Source organism: Schistocerca cancellata, chromosome 9, assembly GCF_023864275.1.
Source record: "Schistocerca cancellata isolate TAMUIC-IGC-003103 chromosome 9, iqSchCanc2.1, whole genome shotgun sequence".
Lineage (NCBI taxonomy): Eukaryota > Metazoa > Arthropoda > Insecta > Orthoptera > Acrididae > Schistocerca > Schistocerca cancellata.
The window spans coordinates 99,628,011-99,643,624 of NC_064634.1; the positions used below are offsets into that span (position 1 = coordinate 99,628,011).

The 15,614-nt window shown below is 39.8% G+C and overlaps 1 protein-coding gene across 2 annotated transcripts in view; it reads left to right on the forward strand.

Moving 5' to 3' along the window:
• Positions 1–15,614, forward strand: part of LOC126101089 (jmjC domain-containing histone demethylation protein 1) — a 122,022-nt gene that overhangs the window by 92,530 nt on the left and 13,878 nt on the right. For both annotated transcript variants that reach the window (XM_049911767.1, XM_049911768.1), the window contains exon 14: positions 4,836–5,156. In XM_049911767.1, the coding sequence (XP_049767724.1) occupies positions 4,836–5,156 (321 nt within the window). The remainder of the gene's footprint in view (positions 1–4,835; positions 5,157–15,614) is intronic.

Below are 15,614 nucleotides of genomic sequence, written 5' to 3' on the forward strand. Positions count from 1 at the left end.
GCCTGCTGGCATTTCGGTTGCAGAGGGGGTGAGGGACAGTGTGGGGGGAACTAGCCATGCTTACTTCAGACATTTGGACTGACACATCAGTTTATGCTCCAAGCAGCATTGATAGTACCATCTTCTGGCCACTGTACCAACTGTCATCTGCTATGTATTGTGTGTCTATGTAAGTAAAAACTGAGACAGGGGTATAAAAAGAGTTTAGAGGCTTCGAGGAATCGAAATTGATATTTTCCTGTTGAATGTTGGTGCTTGTTGCTACTAATTCCATATCAGTCCTCATCGACAGTTCAAAATTCAAAAGAACAAATAGGAAAACTTACATTGCGGCAATACAAAGAATTATTAAAATTTTGAACATTTATTAACATATGTAACAATTAGTTGTAAGCACACACTAGTCACCTAGAATCAGTCTCATTGTATTCCTCATTTCTGCATAATGCATTATCATTGTCACTGTTATCTTATTGATTGTGCAGTATCAGTAATGATTTTGTCTCTTGGGGAGCTCAACGAATCCGTCACACATCCAGTAGTCTTCTTCCTCTTGGTGGATCTATCTGCAGTACCCTTCCCAGTTGTCAGCAATTACTCACATACGGGATCCACTGGCAGTCTTAAGGGTATTGTCATTGGGTATTTCCCATGAAATGTTGTACGCCCTAAACAACTTTTTCACTTTTGACTGTGCCAACTGTACTGTACTTCCATCACAGCTATATGACAGCAAGTAGACAACCTCGTGGCCTATATCTTCAGACATTTCGGTTGACTACATGACTTTTTAACAGGTCTGTGTTCTCGAATTAAAGAAAATAGAGCCTGCCTCCTCATGTTCTAATTGCAGGCAAGACACCTCTTTTACAGTAATTACAACTTTTTCACTTAGGTATCATACTGTGTCTGTCCACTTGTCTGTTACATTTGGAGTATTATCCATCACAGTGACTGCCTTTGGAGGAAGATTTGGGAGAATCATATTCACAGTGCAGCCACAATTAATTGAATAAAAATAATAAGTAATTTCTATGAAGATGTAAAAAAAAAAAAAAATTTCACATGTGGCTCAGGATTAGTTCCACTACCTTGAGCATACTAGCCAACTAACAAACCCTAAGCTAGAGAGGGGGTTCAGAAATCAATGTTATTGCAGGTTCAGTCATTAAGTGAATAACAGGAAATTCATTGTTGTTGATTACTCAGAAACAGAGGCCCACAAAAGGTAAATGATTTGAAGGTGTAATATAATACCTCGAACGGTAATTAACTCTGCCACATGTGCGGTTTCAAAAAGTTGCCGCCACTCTGGGGACCTCTCTTTGTAAGGGAAATAGTACCAGGAGCTTCTACAATAAATAAACACAAACAAAATGACAAAATCAAAGTAATTCAGGCAAAGGGGAAGACAGTTTACAATCACTGTTGGACCGAGATTATCTTTGCAAAAATTCTGAGTTCTCTCACAGGGCTCCTGGTCACATCACTGTTCATCTCATCAAGAAGTATACTGATTTGTATCACAGCGCAACACTGTACGACAGTCACCTTGTATTGGCTACATATAGAAGGTTTTGGAGTAAACCATTGAGGTTGGCTGTGCTGGACACAAAACATGAAAACATGTGCAGGCTGAAGTTGACTGACTTTTGCCAATCTGAAACAGGGAGCTCTCATTCTTCTCTTTGTGAACAAACTATATATATATTTCTCAATTCCTCACGTAATTCTGTTTCTGGAAGCTTTGCAAGAAGGCCTTCGTGGAATAACTGACATCTGTCTTCAAGCATCCGCCAGTGCAGGCTTATGTCATTTCTGTAACACATGTGCAGGCTGAAGTTGACTGACTTTTGCTGATCCGAAACAGGGAGCTCTCATTCCTCTCTTTGTGAACAAACTATATATCTATTTCTCAATTCCTCATGTAATTCTGTTTCTGGAAGCTTTGTAAGAAGGCCTTCGTGGAATAACTGACATCTGTCTTCAAGCATCCGCCAGTGCAGGCTTATGTCATTTCTGTTACACATTTTTGCATGTCAGACAAGTCTATGGCCATTCATGCTACCCTCATTTATATACATTCAGTATCCCCTGTTAGTCCCATGTGGTATAGATCCTACACATTTGAACAATATCCTAGGATGGGGTCCATGAGTGTTCTGCAAGCAATCTCTTCTGTAGACTAATCTTATTTTCACAGTATCCTACCAACAAAGGTAGTCTACATACAGTTGAACCTACATGATCATTCCGTGTCATATTTCCACTAACTGTCAACATTCAGGTCTTTTATGAGCTGATTGATTTTAGTTGCAGCTCATTGATGTTGTTGTCATAGGATATTACACAGTCGGAAAATAAAAATGCAAAATCCCCAAGGACAAGGTCATTTTATTAACAAGTGATGTGACTGGCAGTTCATCATTGTAGGAGTGTATGATAACAAATCCAGATCAAATGAAATGCACATTTCACAGTAAAGGGTGCTCAAACATTTGTATCAGTACACAGTGTAACCCCTCTCTGGTGGCTACGCAGCCGTGTGTTCTCGCATGTAAATAATCACAGAGGCACCAACAGATTGTCCCAGGCATCTTGCACCTTTTGTTGGAGTTCGGCAATGGTTTTTGCAGGCTTTGGAGAATGAGTAAGTTCCCACTTCACCATGTCCATCACTTGTTTATTTAGTGAGAGATATGGTGATCTTGCTGCCTGGGCAGTTGTTGTACACTATGAAGAGTACATTGTGTCACAGATGTATGTGGGTGTGTACTGTCCTGCTGAAAAAGCGCATCATCTCCCTGTTGAAGAAAGGACAGTAGCATGTGAATAAACATGTGCAATGTAGTGGGCACTGATTGCTTTATCCTGCAGAAACACCAAATGTGACAGCAAGTTGTAACTGATACTCCCCACTCCATGAAGTCTGTGGTGAGACCTGTGTGTCGTGAGCAGATGCACTCTGGAATAAGCAGCTCACCAGGTCTGCACCACTGGAGTGTATGTTTGTTACTCACATACAGACAGAACTTGCTATCATCACTGAAGGCAACAGAATGCCTTTCCAGTCTCCAGTCAAATCTTTCATGGCACTGGAGCAGCCGTGCTTCGTGTTGTCATGGTGTAAGTGGTAGCCTGGCCAGAGGCTCACGTGATCTTTGTCCTGTGCAAGCCGATGATTCCCAGTGATCCTTGATGACACTTAAAGTGCAATATATGCCCGGATCTCTTCCCTGGATAATGTTCATTTAGCCATTGCTGCGCACGCAATGTATTGATCTTGATGTGCATCTGTTATTATGTAGATATCCAGAAACTGGTCCATAGTTGTGGGAATGTGCCGAAAAGAGCAACACACCACCGATACCTGATACCCAATGCCCAGCATGTGCAGCAATCTGCCATTGTCCATCCAGCTTCCCATGGGCCCACAATGCAACTCCGTTCAGATGGCTGAAGATGTTCAATAAGAGTATATACTCATTGGTGAGGCATGGTTGTACACTAGAATGAATGTTGCAAACACTGTTCACATCAAAACTTAGCAAAATTACTGCCTGCAGGGTCAAAACAAGAGAGTGCACTGGCAAGCCTCCAGCACCATGTCTACATCTACATCTACATTTATACTCTGCAAGCCACCCAGTGGTGTGTGGCGGAGGGCACTGGTTTCATCTACATCTACATTTATACTCTGCAAGCCACCCAACGGTGTGTGGCGGAGGGCACTTTACGTGCCACTGTCACTACCTCCCCTTCCTGTTCCAGTCGCACATGGTTCGCGGGAAGAACGACTACCGGAAAGTCTCCGTGCGCGCTGGAATCTCTCTAATTTTACATTCGTGATCTCCTCTGGAGGTATAAGGAGGGGGAAGCAATATATTCGATACCTCATCCAGAAACGCACCCTCTCGAAACCTGGACAGCAAGCTACACCGCGATGCAGAGCGCCTCTCTTGCAGAGTCTGCCACTTGAGTTTGCTAAACATCTCCGTAACGCTATCATGGTTACCAAATAGCCCTGTGACGAAACGCGCCGCTCTTCTTTGGATCTTCTCTATCTCCTCCGTCAACCCGATCTGGTACGGATCCCACACTGATGAGCAATGCTCAAGTATAGGTCGAACGAGTGTTTTGTAAGCCACCTCCTTTGTTGATGGACTACATTTTCTAAGGAGTCTCCCAATGAATCTGAATCTGGCACCCGCCGTACCAACAATTAATTTTATATGATCATTCCACTTCAAATCGTTCCGTACGCATACCCCCAGATATTTTACAGAAGTAACTGCTACCAGTGTTTGTTCCGCTATCATATAATCATACAATAAAGGATCCTTCTTTCTATGTATTCGCAATACATTACATTTGTCTATGTTAAAGGTCAGTTGTCACTCCCTGCACCAAGAGCCTATCCGCTGCAGATCTTCCTGCATTTCACTGCAATTTTCTAATGCTGCAACTTCTCACCACGATTGCAAATGACTGTGAGATGTGAATGATTTAACACTATAACCACTTGATATCCACATATTATAACCTGGCGCCACTGAACACATCCGTTGGGGGTGGTGCATTTTTTCCCTGCAGTATATATTTTTATGTTTGTGAAGTGCACAGTTTTACATTTCCGAATATTTAAAGCAAAGGATGGGATTACCACATTACAAAGGCCAACAATGATTAAGAGAGAGAAAGGAACACAAAACATCTTTCATTTTTATTGAAACAGATTTTGTAATGCAGCTTTCTTTCAATGATGTTAAAAAGATAACATTTCTTAAGCAGCAGTCATTTTGATGACACACTATAGATTTTTCTCTGTATTTAAGGTTTCTGTCTGTGGAGGATCTCGGTCGGTGTGCCTCGGTATGTCGAGCGTGGTCCAGAGCATCCATCGACCCTCTGCTGTGGAGGCGTACCGACTTATCGAGGCGGCATCTCTCGGGTGTACTTCTGGCGGGCATCGTACGCCGGCAACCTGAGGCATTGCACCTCGACTGGACCACACCGCCACCAGCAAAACGGCATCTTGCGTGGCTCATTGCGAGGCTCCCGCAGCTACGAGAACTGTCACTGCAAGGGTGTTCCTGGGCCGGTGCCTCAGCTCTCCGCTCGTGCACTTGTCCTCCCCTCTCTGTGCTTGATCTCAGGTAAGTCTCAACACAGTTTCTCATCAAATTGTAGGCTGTTCTATAAAATATACTGGTGGCCAAAATTAAAGCAACAAACAGCTATTTCCTCATCCTGTGATTGATTCACGGTAAAATCATACAAACTGTCAACAGATTTTATTACAATCGTGTTCTGCAGGGAAGATTGCATTCCGATCAACGGACAAACATGCCAGCAATGATGTTAAGGCACTTGTCAAGTGGGGTACTGTTTCCAAGGTACCATATTTACTCGAATCTAAGCCGCACTATTCTTCCAGTTTTTGTAATCCAAAAAACCGCCTGTGGCTTCGAATCAAGTGCAAAGTAAGTGGAAGTTCTGAAAAATGTTGGTAGGTGCCGCCAAAACTAACTTCTGCCGTTGAATATATGTAGCGCTACACAGGCATGCTTTGCAGGCACAAAGATAAATACTGGCGCCTAAACCTTTGCGTCAGTAAATAAATTAAAAAAAAAAAAAGGTGGAAGACGAGCTTGTTTCTCCGCCCCGAGTTTCAAGCACTGCATTTTCATACATTATCCAATGAAGTAAATACAAATTCCGTATTGTTCATCTTCGAATGTAGCAGCATTTCAGTGTACTACGAAAATCCAACTGGCAAGGCTGTGTGGGATGTTTGTCAATATGGCCAACTCTACGTTCTGAATTTTTCCTTACCTGTGAGAAGAGATGGTTGCTAATAGGAACTTTTTATGAATTGTTATCACATGCAGTATTATCTTCATCATAAGAATAATATGAATATAAACATTTTGCCATGTATTCTTTTGTGTTTGCTGCTATCTCATTTAAATCCTGTCTGCCCAATAAACTATGAAACTAGAGTGAGACAACAGTAAACACGGAAGAATTTACATATCATGTCATGTTTACATTCGTATTATTCTTATGCGTAATAGTGTTACAATCAGAAATGAAGCACGGCAATTGACTAGATTTTTAAATCTAAGATGACTCTAATTTCTGTGCAGAATGTAATGTACTAAAGAGGCATCCGCAAAGATTTTCAAACGGAGAAAAATTTTCGCTAAACTCTTGTTCAGAACATCTTCTACCATACACAGTCTATTATTTGGTTCTTGTTGATCATAATCAAAGAAATCAGCAGTGTAAGTAACAACAAATAGCAGTCTCTTGCCATTGTTTTGCTGATGAGACGATTCCTCTCTTTTTTTCTTATTGTTAGCTGCGGTAGCGCACACAAAACAAGTCATGCCGCGAGCGGCGACAGGTTGTAAACACTCATTATCAGAATACGACAAACAATGCATGACACATTACAGTAATGCATTTTCAGCTTAGAGTGACGTAAACACCTATAACAAAGAGAACGGCACTTATCAGATCAAAGAAAAATAAGCAATCAATTCAAACCAGACGAAGCACATACAAAAGGAAGGGTACCCGTATAAATACGGACGGAGCGCCTGACGCATAGCTATGGCTGCCTGGTAAAGCTTAACTGCTAAGCTTATGACTCGAACCAAACTACTGTAGCTGTATCGCCATTCATTTGACCTAAATTGTGTCTCATATTACAAAGGACCAACTTTGTTTCGATTTGGAGATGCAGCCCAAAACTTTTCTTTCACCTTGAATTTCGAGTCTCAAATTTCAGGTGCGGCTTAGATTTGGGAAAAATTTTTTTCCTTGATTTCGAGTCTCATTTTTCAGGTGCGGCTTAGATTCAAGTGCGGCTTAGATTTGAGTAAATACAGTAGTCCCATATCCACAATCGCTGTGTAAACTGTCACAGACAGTGCAGTATGGCACAGGGAAGATGCCTACCAGACTCTGTGGTGAAGAAGAATGGAAGCGGGACAGTAGCAAATTGATGTGGATGAGGTGACAGTTTATAGAGACTGAAACTGTATCCAGGAGACCAGGATAGGGCTGACCACGTGTGACATCAGAAAGAGTGAACCGTTATTTGGTTGTAAGGGCATGACAGTGCCACCTTAGTACTGCACTGCAACTGGCATCTGACCTTGCAGCATTCCCTGGACATGTTGTAGCAAGGCGAACAGAATTGTTGGAGAGCTGCTGTATCTTTACCTCTTGCATGTCGTCACAGAAGGGAACGTCTAGTGTGGAGCTGTCAATATGCCACCTGGAAGGTTGAATGGTGGACCAATGTTTTTTCACAAATGAGTACCGATTTGGTCTGGAGAGTTATTCTCAACAGATTCACATCTGGAGGCCACGTGGAACATGATTTCGGGACCCAAACATTGTGGAAAGAGACCGATATCGAGGAGGATCCCTAGTGCTGTGGGTAGGGATTACGTTGACCACTCGAACACTCTTCATGAAATTGCACTGGTGAATCAACAAGATTTAACTGCTGTCAGGTACCATGTGGAGATCTTGGGCTCTCATGCGCGGTTGTTGCAAGATGCTGTGGGCCTGGACTTCGTATTGATGGATGATATTGCTCAGCCTAATAGATCATGTGTGGTTGATGTTTTTTTGGAAACAGAAGATATTGCACACATGGTGTGGCCTGGTTGCATGTCTGGAATGCACTAGGAAGACAGGTTGCATCACATCAGCATCCACCAACCATTCTCCAAGACTTGTGAGCAGCTCTGTAGGAAGAATGGGAATTATTGCTTCAACCTGAGATTGATGACATCATTCACAGCATGTCCCATCATTGTCAGGCCTGTATTGGTGCCAGAGGTGGTCACACTCCACAGTGAGCGCATTAAACAGTTGTCGGAATATGTGTTCAAATCCGTTAAGTTGGAAAAAAAAACTAAGAATATTTTTGTCTATCATTCTACATTTTGCAGTTGATGATGATATGTATTCTTTACATTGTTTCCATTTTACTATTGTATGTTTATACTGTTTTGTGGGGAAAAAAAAACACAACCTTGCAAAATTTCCGGTTGTTGCTTTAATTTTGGACATCAGTGTAATTGAACTGCTAATTTTTAAAGGGGTTTAAGTCAACCCACACTCATTTGCGGGAAATTGATAAAACTGTTTTAGTTGTATATTAACTTTATATGGGTATCTTTATTGGCATTGCTTTTTTATATGATTCAGATGTGATTGTCAGACAAGAAATTGAATTTCTAATGTTATATTTTGTTATGCAATTAATCGTCAAAAGCTGGAAACAGATATCTTTTTAAAGAAAATACATGTGAAAAACACTGAAATTGCACACTCTTTTTTAATCAAATTAACATTACCTTGATTGCATACAATATGACATGTACAGTTCTACATTTCACAGTACTAATGTATTGTTCTACATCATTAACTAGTGTCACTCATTGTCTTGGCTATCTTCTGCACAGACCAAATCAAAATTTCATCACAGAAAGGTAGGTGTTCACCAGCAGATGTATGGATCATGAAGGCTAATAACCGAAACTGAATTAAGCCAGAGCATTGAAATTTCTGCGAAGAATCAAGACATCATAGTAGGCTGGCTCACATCCACAATATAGACCTCAGAAAGAGAGATGAAGATCTTCTCAGCACCAGAAAAAAAAATCAAAAAATACAGACCAAAGTGTCTAACCATATCATTTGAAGGAGCAAGCAATTTAACACTGACTGGTAGGTAAAATGTGTTTGAGAAAACTGAGGAAGAAATAGACTGGTGGGCTGGAACAGGATTGCAGGCCTAAACCATGAAACACATCATGATGTTACTTTTTAAACTGATCACTATTAATTAGGCAGATTTTATACTGAACATTTTCTCTGCCACCTTTTGCTGTTACAGTTCTTTTCTTTTCTTTTTTTTTCATGTGTTCTTGATTACATTCAGCAGTTAGTTAACTGCATGTTAAAGTAAAATTCTAATAGCATTTAGAGTGGGGAGTGACCAGTCTTTCATAAAGCATATTATCCTTGAACCATTACCTCATCTTATCATTGTACCATCACCTCTGCTTGTATATTTTGCTACCACATTTCGTTCTGTTCATGCCAAATGCACTTTCCTTGTTTTGATTCACAATATTCTTGAAAACTTAACCCTGTGCTGCATGAATTTCACTGCAGTGGACAACTTATAATGGTCAGTTTTCTGGCATTTTCAGTGAGTCATGAGGCTGCAAATGCATGCAGGACACAACACCAGTAGGGAGTGCCCACTGCAGTGAACTGTGTCCATTTGCAGCCTCAGGGCTGATTGAAAATGCCAAAGAAGCAACCATAGCTGTCCTCTGTAGTGGACACTATGCGCCGCAGGATTAAGGAAACTAAAGAAAAGTGCATTGATGTGTGAGTTGGTTTGGAGAGACCATTGTTTCTCTTCTCTTGCCTCTTCCTTCAGATGGGGAGCTTACAAATTGTTCTGTTCCTCGCATGTTGAACACTACTCTGTCTGTTTTTGATGTCCCCTTCCTGCAAGCCCCCCTTTTAACCTGCTATTGTTCTGCTTCTTTCTGGACTATACTTTAAAATCTTCTTGGGTTATATTTTGTCATTCATTTTCCTAACATTGCCATACCAAAAAAGTTGGTGATTCCTGGTTTTGTCAACTTCAGTGCCCAGAGAATCAAAAGATGGTGTTTGTCAATGTTTTTCATACACTGCAGCCATGAGATATTAGCTTCACATTACACATGACCCAATTCCATCTTGGATGATGATAACAAAGAGTTGAGATTTCTTGTTGATCCCAAAACCAAGGCAACTCTCTTACGCAAATGTCTTCACATTTCCCATCTGTTATCAGACTAGAGACACTGGTATTATTCATTGTGTATAATTGCGTATGGCAAAATCTGCTGATTTGCTCTCCTACTGCAACATACTCAGGTTGTGCATATTGATCTTTGTCTCCTTGCTTGAACATCATATTTAACTTTTATAGCATGAATGAAATATCTTCATCATCATTTGATATCATCAATTAATCACCAGCAAGCAGTAATCTGAAGTGGTAAGCCTCCCTTCCATCTATTCTCATTCACTTTCTTAATACACTAGAGTAGTAACATGTCAGACAGAACAAAGAAATAATTTATTTTTTCTTCTAATTTATTTTTATTTTTCAGCATAATCTCCCCATAAGCCTATACATCTCTCCCAGTGATGCCTCCATCTTTTTAACCTGTCCAAATAATAGTTACTGTCTTTCTTTGCAAAATAGTTTTTTACAAAGCTGATGGTCTCTTCATTCGATGAACATTTCTGTCATCCAAGCTCAAGTTTTAGCTGAGGGAACAAAAAAACATCACTTTGGGGTAGATGTGGTGAGTAAGGAGGGTGCCCAACCAGTTGAAACTGCAATTCTTCGATTTTCGCAGTGGAAAGCACTGAGGTGTGAGACGGCGCAGAGTAAGCAATCGTGTCATCTAATACATGGCCAGCTTTGAATAAATATGTGACAAACACATTCTTTAGATATGCTCGTAGCCTCTGCTATCTCTCTCACCTTAATTCGATGGTTCTGTAGCACCAGTTGGTGAACTCGAGCAATATTGTTGTCAATTATTGCAGTTTTTGGCTGTCCTGAATGTTCATCATCACCCAAGCTGGTACAGCCACGATTAAACTCAGCTGCACTGAATTTCATTGTGGTAAATGATGGTGCAGAGTCCCCGTACACAGTGTACAACTTGTGTTTAATTTGCGTAGGTGTACTGCCTTTGCAAAATACATATGTGATGACTGCTTGATACTCATTTTTTTCCATTTTCACAAAAGCACTTGCATCAACTCACTGAAACAACTGTCAAACAACAACTGCATGACCAAAAAGGCTGAAATTTTGGTGAGCACCTTACTATGCACGTGCAAACACATTCCTGAACTTTTCTTGACAAGTACTGCTATCATCATGTTGAGGTCTGAAACTTTTCAGACTACATAAACATGATAAGCAGCATAGGGGGACAACAACCCCTTTTTAATTATTTAATGTATAAGAAAGTCTCAGAATATTTGTCATTACCAATGAGAAGGAAAGAGCAGAATTCAAAAGAGAAATGGATAAAGTCATGAGAACAATTGTCATTAAGGAGTAAGCTAGTGCTGAGGAGGAGTGTCAGCTAATAGAAAGAACAATTCAGTAGATGGTGGAAGTCAAGCTGGAATTGGAAAAAAGTGAGGTGAAGTGAGTGGTCCAGTGATAACTGCAAGAACACTATTGAGGAGTGGAAAAACACAGGGAAAAAGATGCTCCAGCAACACATGCTTGTCACCAGACAAAATTATGGACAGATAAGAGAGAAAGCAACAATTATTTTCAGAAGGAAAAAAAGAAAATTTGAAAATAATAGATTGTAGGACATTGGGGAATGTGGGAGTAAAAACGATAATACAAGAATGTTCAGGGGAATAAATGAGACAAAACAAAGATGGCAGCCACAGACAACGATATGCGGGGATAAAGTTGTTTTGCTATAAAACCAAAATCATAGAAAGATGGGAAGAATATTTTAAAGAACTGTTGAAATCTGGGGAAATCCAGGATTTTGAAGAAGAGGAACTGGTGGAGCAAGCTGGTAGCTAGTGGTGAAGAAGAGGAACCAGTGTTGTAAGAAGTGATTGTAGCTGTTAAGGAGATGAAGAACTATTGAGCTGTGGGAGAAGATAAGATACAAAGTGAAATGTTCAAGTATGGTGGTGCAGAAGTAGTATAAGAAAATGAAAAATCAACAACCCAGAAGACAACCATCATTATAGCAATACATAAAAAGGGCTATAGAACAAATCACAATAATCATAGAGGAATAGTACTGGTGAATGCTGCCTACAGAGTATTGGCTAGGATATGGCACAAGAAATTATGACCACATGTTGAAGCCACAATTGAGGAGCACCAGTGTGGTTACAGGAAGAAACGGGCAGCAACGGATCAGGTATTCGCCGTTGGATTAATAATGAAAAAAATGTCATGTGTACAATATAATTGTGCAGCAACTGTGTGTATTTTAAAGCAGCTTATGACAGTATCAACATAAATTGTCTTCTCAAGGTGTTATGGAAGCTGGGGATACCACCAAAGCTAATAAGACCCGTGAAAATGACTTGAAGCAACACCAGCTGCAAAGCAAGAGCTAAGGACAAATATTTCAATAATTTTCCAATCTTCCAAAGACTGACATTATTTAACTTGGGTCTGGAGGCTGTCTTGCAAAAACTGCCAAGCAGAACAGATTACACGATTTTCAACAGGCTCAGAATATGACATTTGCAGATGACATGACCACGCTTGGGAGAACGAGGGAATATTTGCTGGAAAACTATGCAGGTTTGGAATGTGAAGTGGTCGCACTTCACTTGTTCTTAAGTAAGGAAAAAACAAAATATATGAAGAACACCAGAAAGTAAACAAGGTGGAGAGGTGTTGAGCAATTTGAAGGGTTTGAAATAGTAAACCAGTTTAAGTAATAGGGAGGAATGGTTACAGAAGATAATATGGCACCAACAGAGATAAAGACCAGAATACCTGCAGATAACACATGCTATTACAGCTTCCTAACTCATTGTGATCCTCCAACATTTCAAGACAGCTGAAGATGACAGTTTACAAAACGATTATAAAACTAGTTGCTACGTACGGGTCCAAAATGTGGACAATAGCACAACAGGTCAAATACGCCTCAGATGCATGGGAACGCAAAGTACTGTGCAAGATATATGGGGCAATGGTGCCTGGAGAATTAGGACCATTGCAGAATTGTATGAACTCTATAAAAAAATCCACCAGTCACTGTAGATGTAAAGGCATGAAGAATACAGTGGTTAGAACATATGCAGAGGATGGAAGGACGATGAGTGCCAAAGAAGGTGCTAACTGCAAAGCCAGAGGGAAGCCACTCATTGGCGAGACCGAAATTTCAATGACTGATATTGTAGAGACAGATATCTGAGGCAGTAAGGTGTATGGAACTGGAGAGGGCTGACAAAGTCAAGAGATGATTGAAGGAGACAGGTGGTTGACAACATCCGAGGACCATCATGGGCTGTAATGCCGGAAAAGAAGAAGAATACTTGGGAAAGTCTCAGAATATTTATTCCCATTTCAGTTAGCATTTGGCTGCTACAAACATGTTGTAGACTGCCCTGACATGTCTTATTTGCATAGCATTTTGAAGGATGTGATATTGTAAGCCTTCTCAAAATTAATAAAAGCCAAGTGCTTACCCATACTTCTCTCCATACACTCTTGTCCGTTGTAGATGTAGAAGGTCTAATACTCAATAACTGAAAAAAATGTTTCCTGGACGATAATAAAGTGAGTTATGCAACTGAAACAACCTTCAGAACAACTAATACAACAGAAATTTATAAAATATTGATGATAGAAAGAAGAATAATTAGGACATGCATAAATAAACAGTGTCAAGTAAATGGGAAGTGGAGAATAGCTTCAAATGAAACAGTGTACAAGAAAATAGAACCAATATTGAGCACTATCAGGAAGAAAAATATCTCATTCTTTGGACATCTAATGAGAACACCAGAAAACAGAATTAATAAGGGAATGATAGAAAAATTGTAAATAGTAAGGGCAACATTAAACAGATCACAGAAATTAACGAAGACATACGAGAACTCGAAATTACAGTAGAAGACAAAAAACAAAGCATAAAAAACCAGAATACTGCAAGACACCCGAACCGACTACAAATGAAGATCAATGAAAGGGCTACAGGAAGAGTGATCTCAGATGAAGAAAGAAATAATATATCTGAAAGAATGAAGAAGAAATATTATTGAATAACAACAACTTGTATAAACCTCTGTATAACTGATGAGTCACCCAAATAAAGTAACTTATTTATTTTTTCAGTCCTATAAATTCATATACAATTTTCTGCTAAATGAAAAATATTGTTATTGTTAATATGTATTTTATTACCAGCTATGCAGTATTTGGCTCTCTCTCTCTTTCTCTCTCTCTCTCTCTCTCTCTCTCTCTCTCTCTCACACACACACACACACACACACACACACACACACACACACACACAATATTAAAAAACTGAGTAATAGAACACATTGCTGGCAAGTAGTGATGAATATAAATAACTGTTTTTGTAATAAAAGTACTGTTTGCGTACAGATCTTTGGAATTTCCTTTTTTACTCATCACCATTGCTTCAGTTTACCTGAATATGTCCTGAAAATGATGGAAGATGAATAGTTGAAGTAGTAAAGCAACACCTCACTCTGTGGAAGGGGTGTTAAATGGTCAAAAAATGCATAAGCAAACAGAATACATTGCTAAGCTTTTGGGCAAATTTTCTTTCAGTGCTAACAGAATATACATATACACTCATATGCTTACATGGCTACATTGTACCAGCACTGCAGCTATGCTAGGCTAGGGGGAGTACTGTATATTTCGGCAGTTAAGAAAACCTACAGATAAGACAAAGTATAAATTTTCATCAAAGATATGTAGTTTTACATTATGCCTGTCCTATAAGATGATTTCCAAACTATCGACGGCTTGTAAATTTAGTTCAGAACAGTGATCATCTGGATATACCTTGAGTATTTATGAAAGCACCATATTGTCTATTCGGTTTTGCACACATATCTGCTGTGTACTACTGAACAACTGGTGCAGTTGCAAATATCATAAAGCAAAAGCCTCCTTCAGCATTGTGATAGTTTTCCTTTTAGAAGAACATGTTGAATAATGAACTCATATGTACGGCTAACAAATTTTGGTGTAAGGTGTGTTGTGTGTTCAAACAGTAAGCGTAATTGGCGTAAAATTTGTGAAGTGCTGAAACCAACAAAAAGAAGGAAATATGAAGCAAGACTCAAAGGTCATAAATCAGACTAAAGAATCAAACAACTGTGCTGCTGTAGGGGCTTTCGATATAACACAAAAGATGGTAAGAATATAATAGAGGGAAACATTCCACGTGGGAAAAATATATCTAAAAACAAAGATGATGTGACTTACCAAACGAAAGCGCTGGCACGTCGATAGGCACACAAACAAACACAAACATACACACAAAATTCTAGCTTTCGCAACCAACGGTTGCTTCGTCAGGAAAGAGGGAAGTCTTTCCACTCCCAGGATTGGAATGACTCCTTACCTTCTCCCTTAAAACCCAAATCCTTTCGTCTTTCCCTCTCCTTCCCTCTTTCCTGATGAATCAACCGTTGGTTGCGAAAGCTAGAATTTTGTGTGTATGTTTGTGTTTGTTTGTGTGTCTATCGACGTGCCAGCGCTTTCGTTTGGTAAGTCACATCATCTTTGTTTTTAGATAAAAGATGGTAAGAGATTGACGAAAGAATGAAGATGCTGTTAAAAAATGCCAAAGGGAAAGTGTTCTCTTAGGAGGGGAACAGTTTGTTTGCCAAATGCAGAAAATAGTATTGCAGAATGGGTACAAGAACAGAAGCAGAACTGTTACATTGTCACAATAAATATGACTAGGGCTTATAGAATGAAGTGGGCATGAGCCAATCGAGGAAAAGAATTTGAAGCA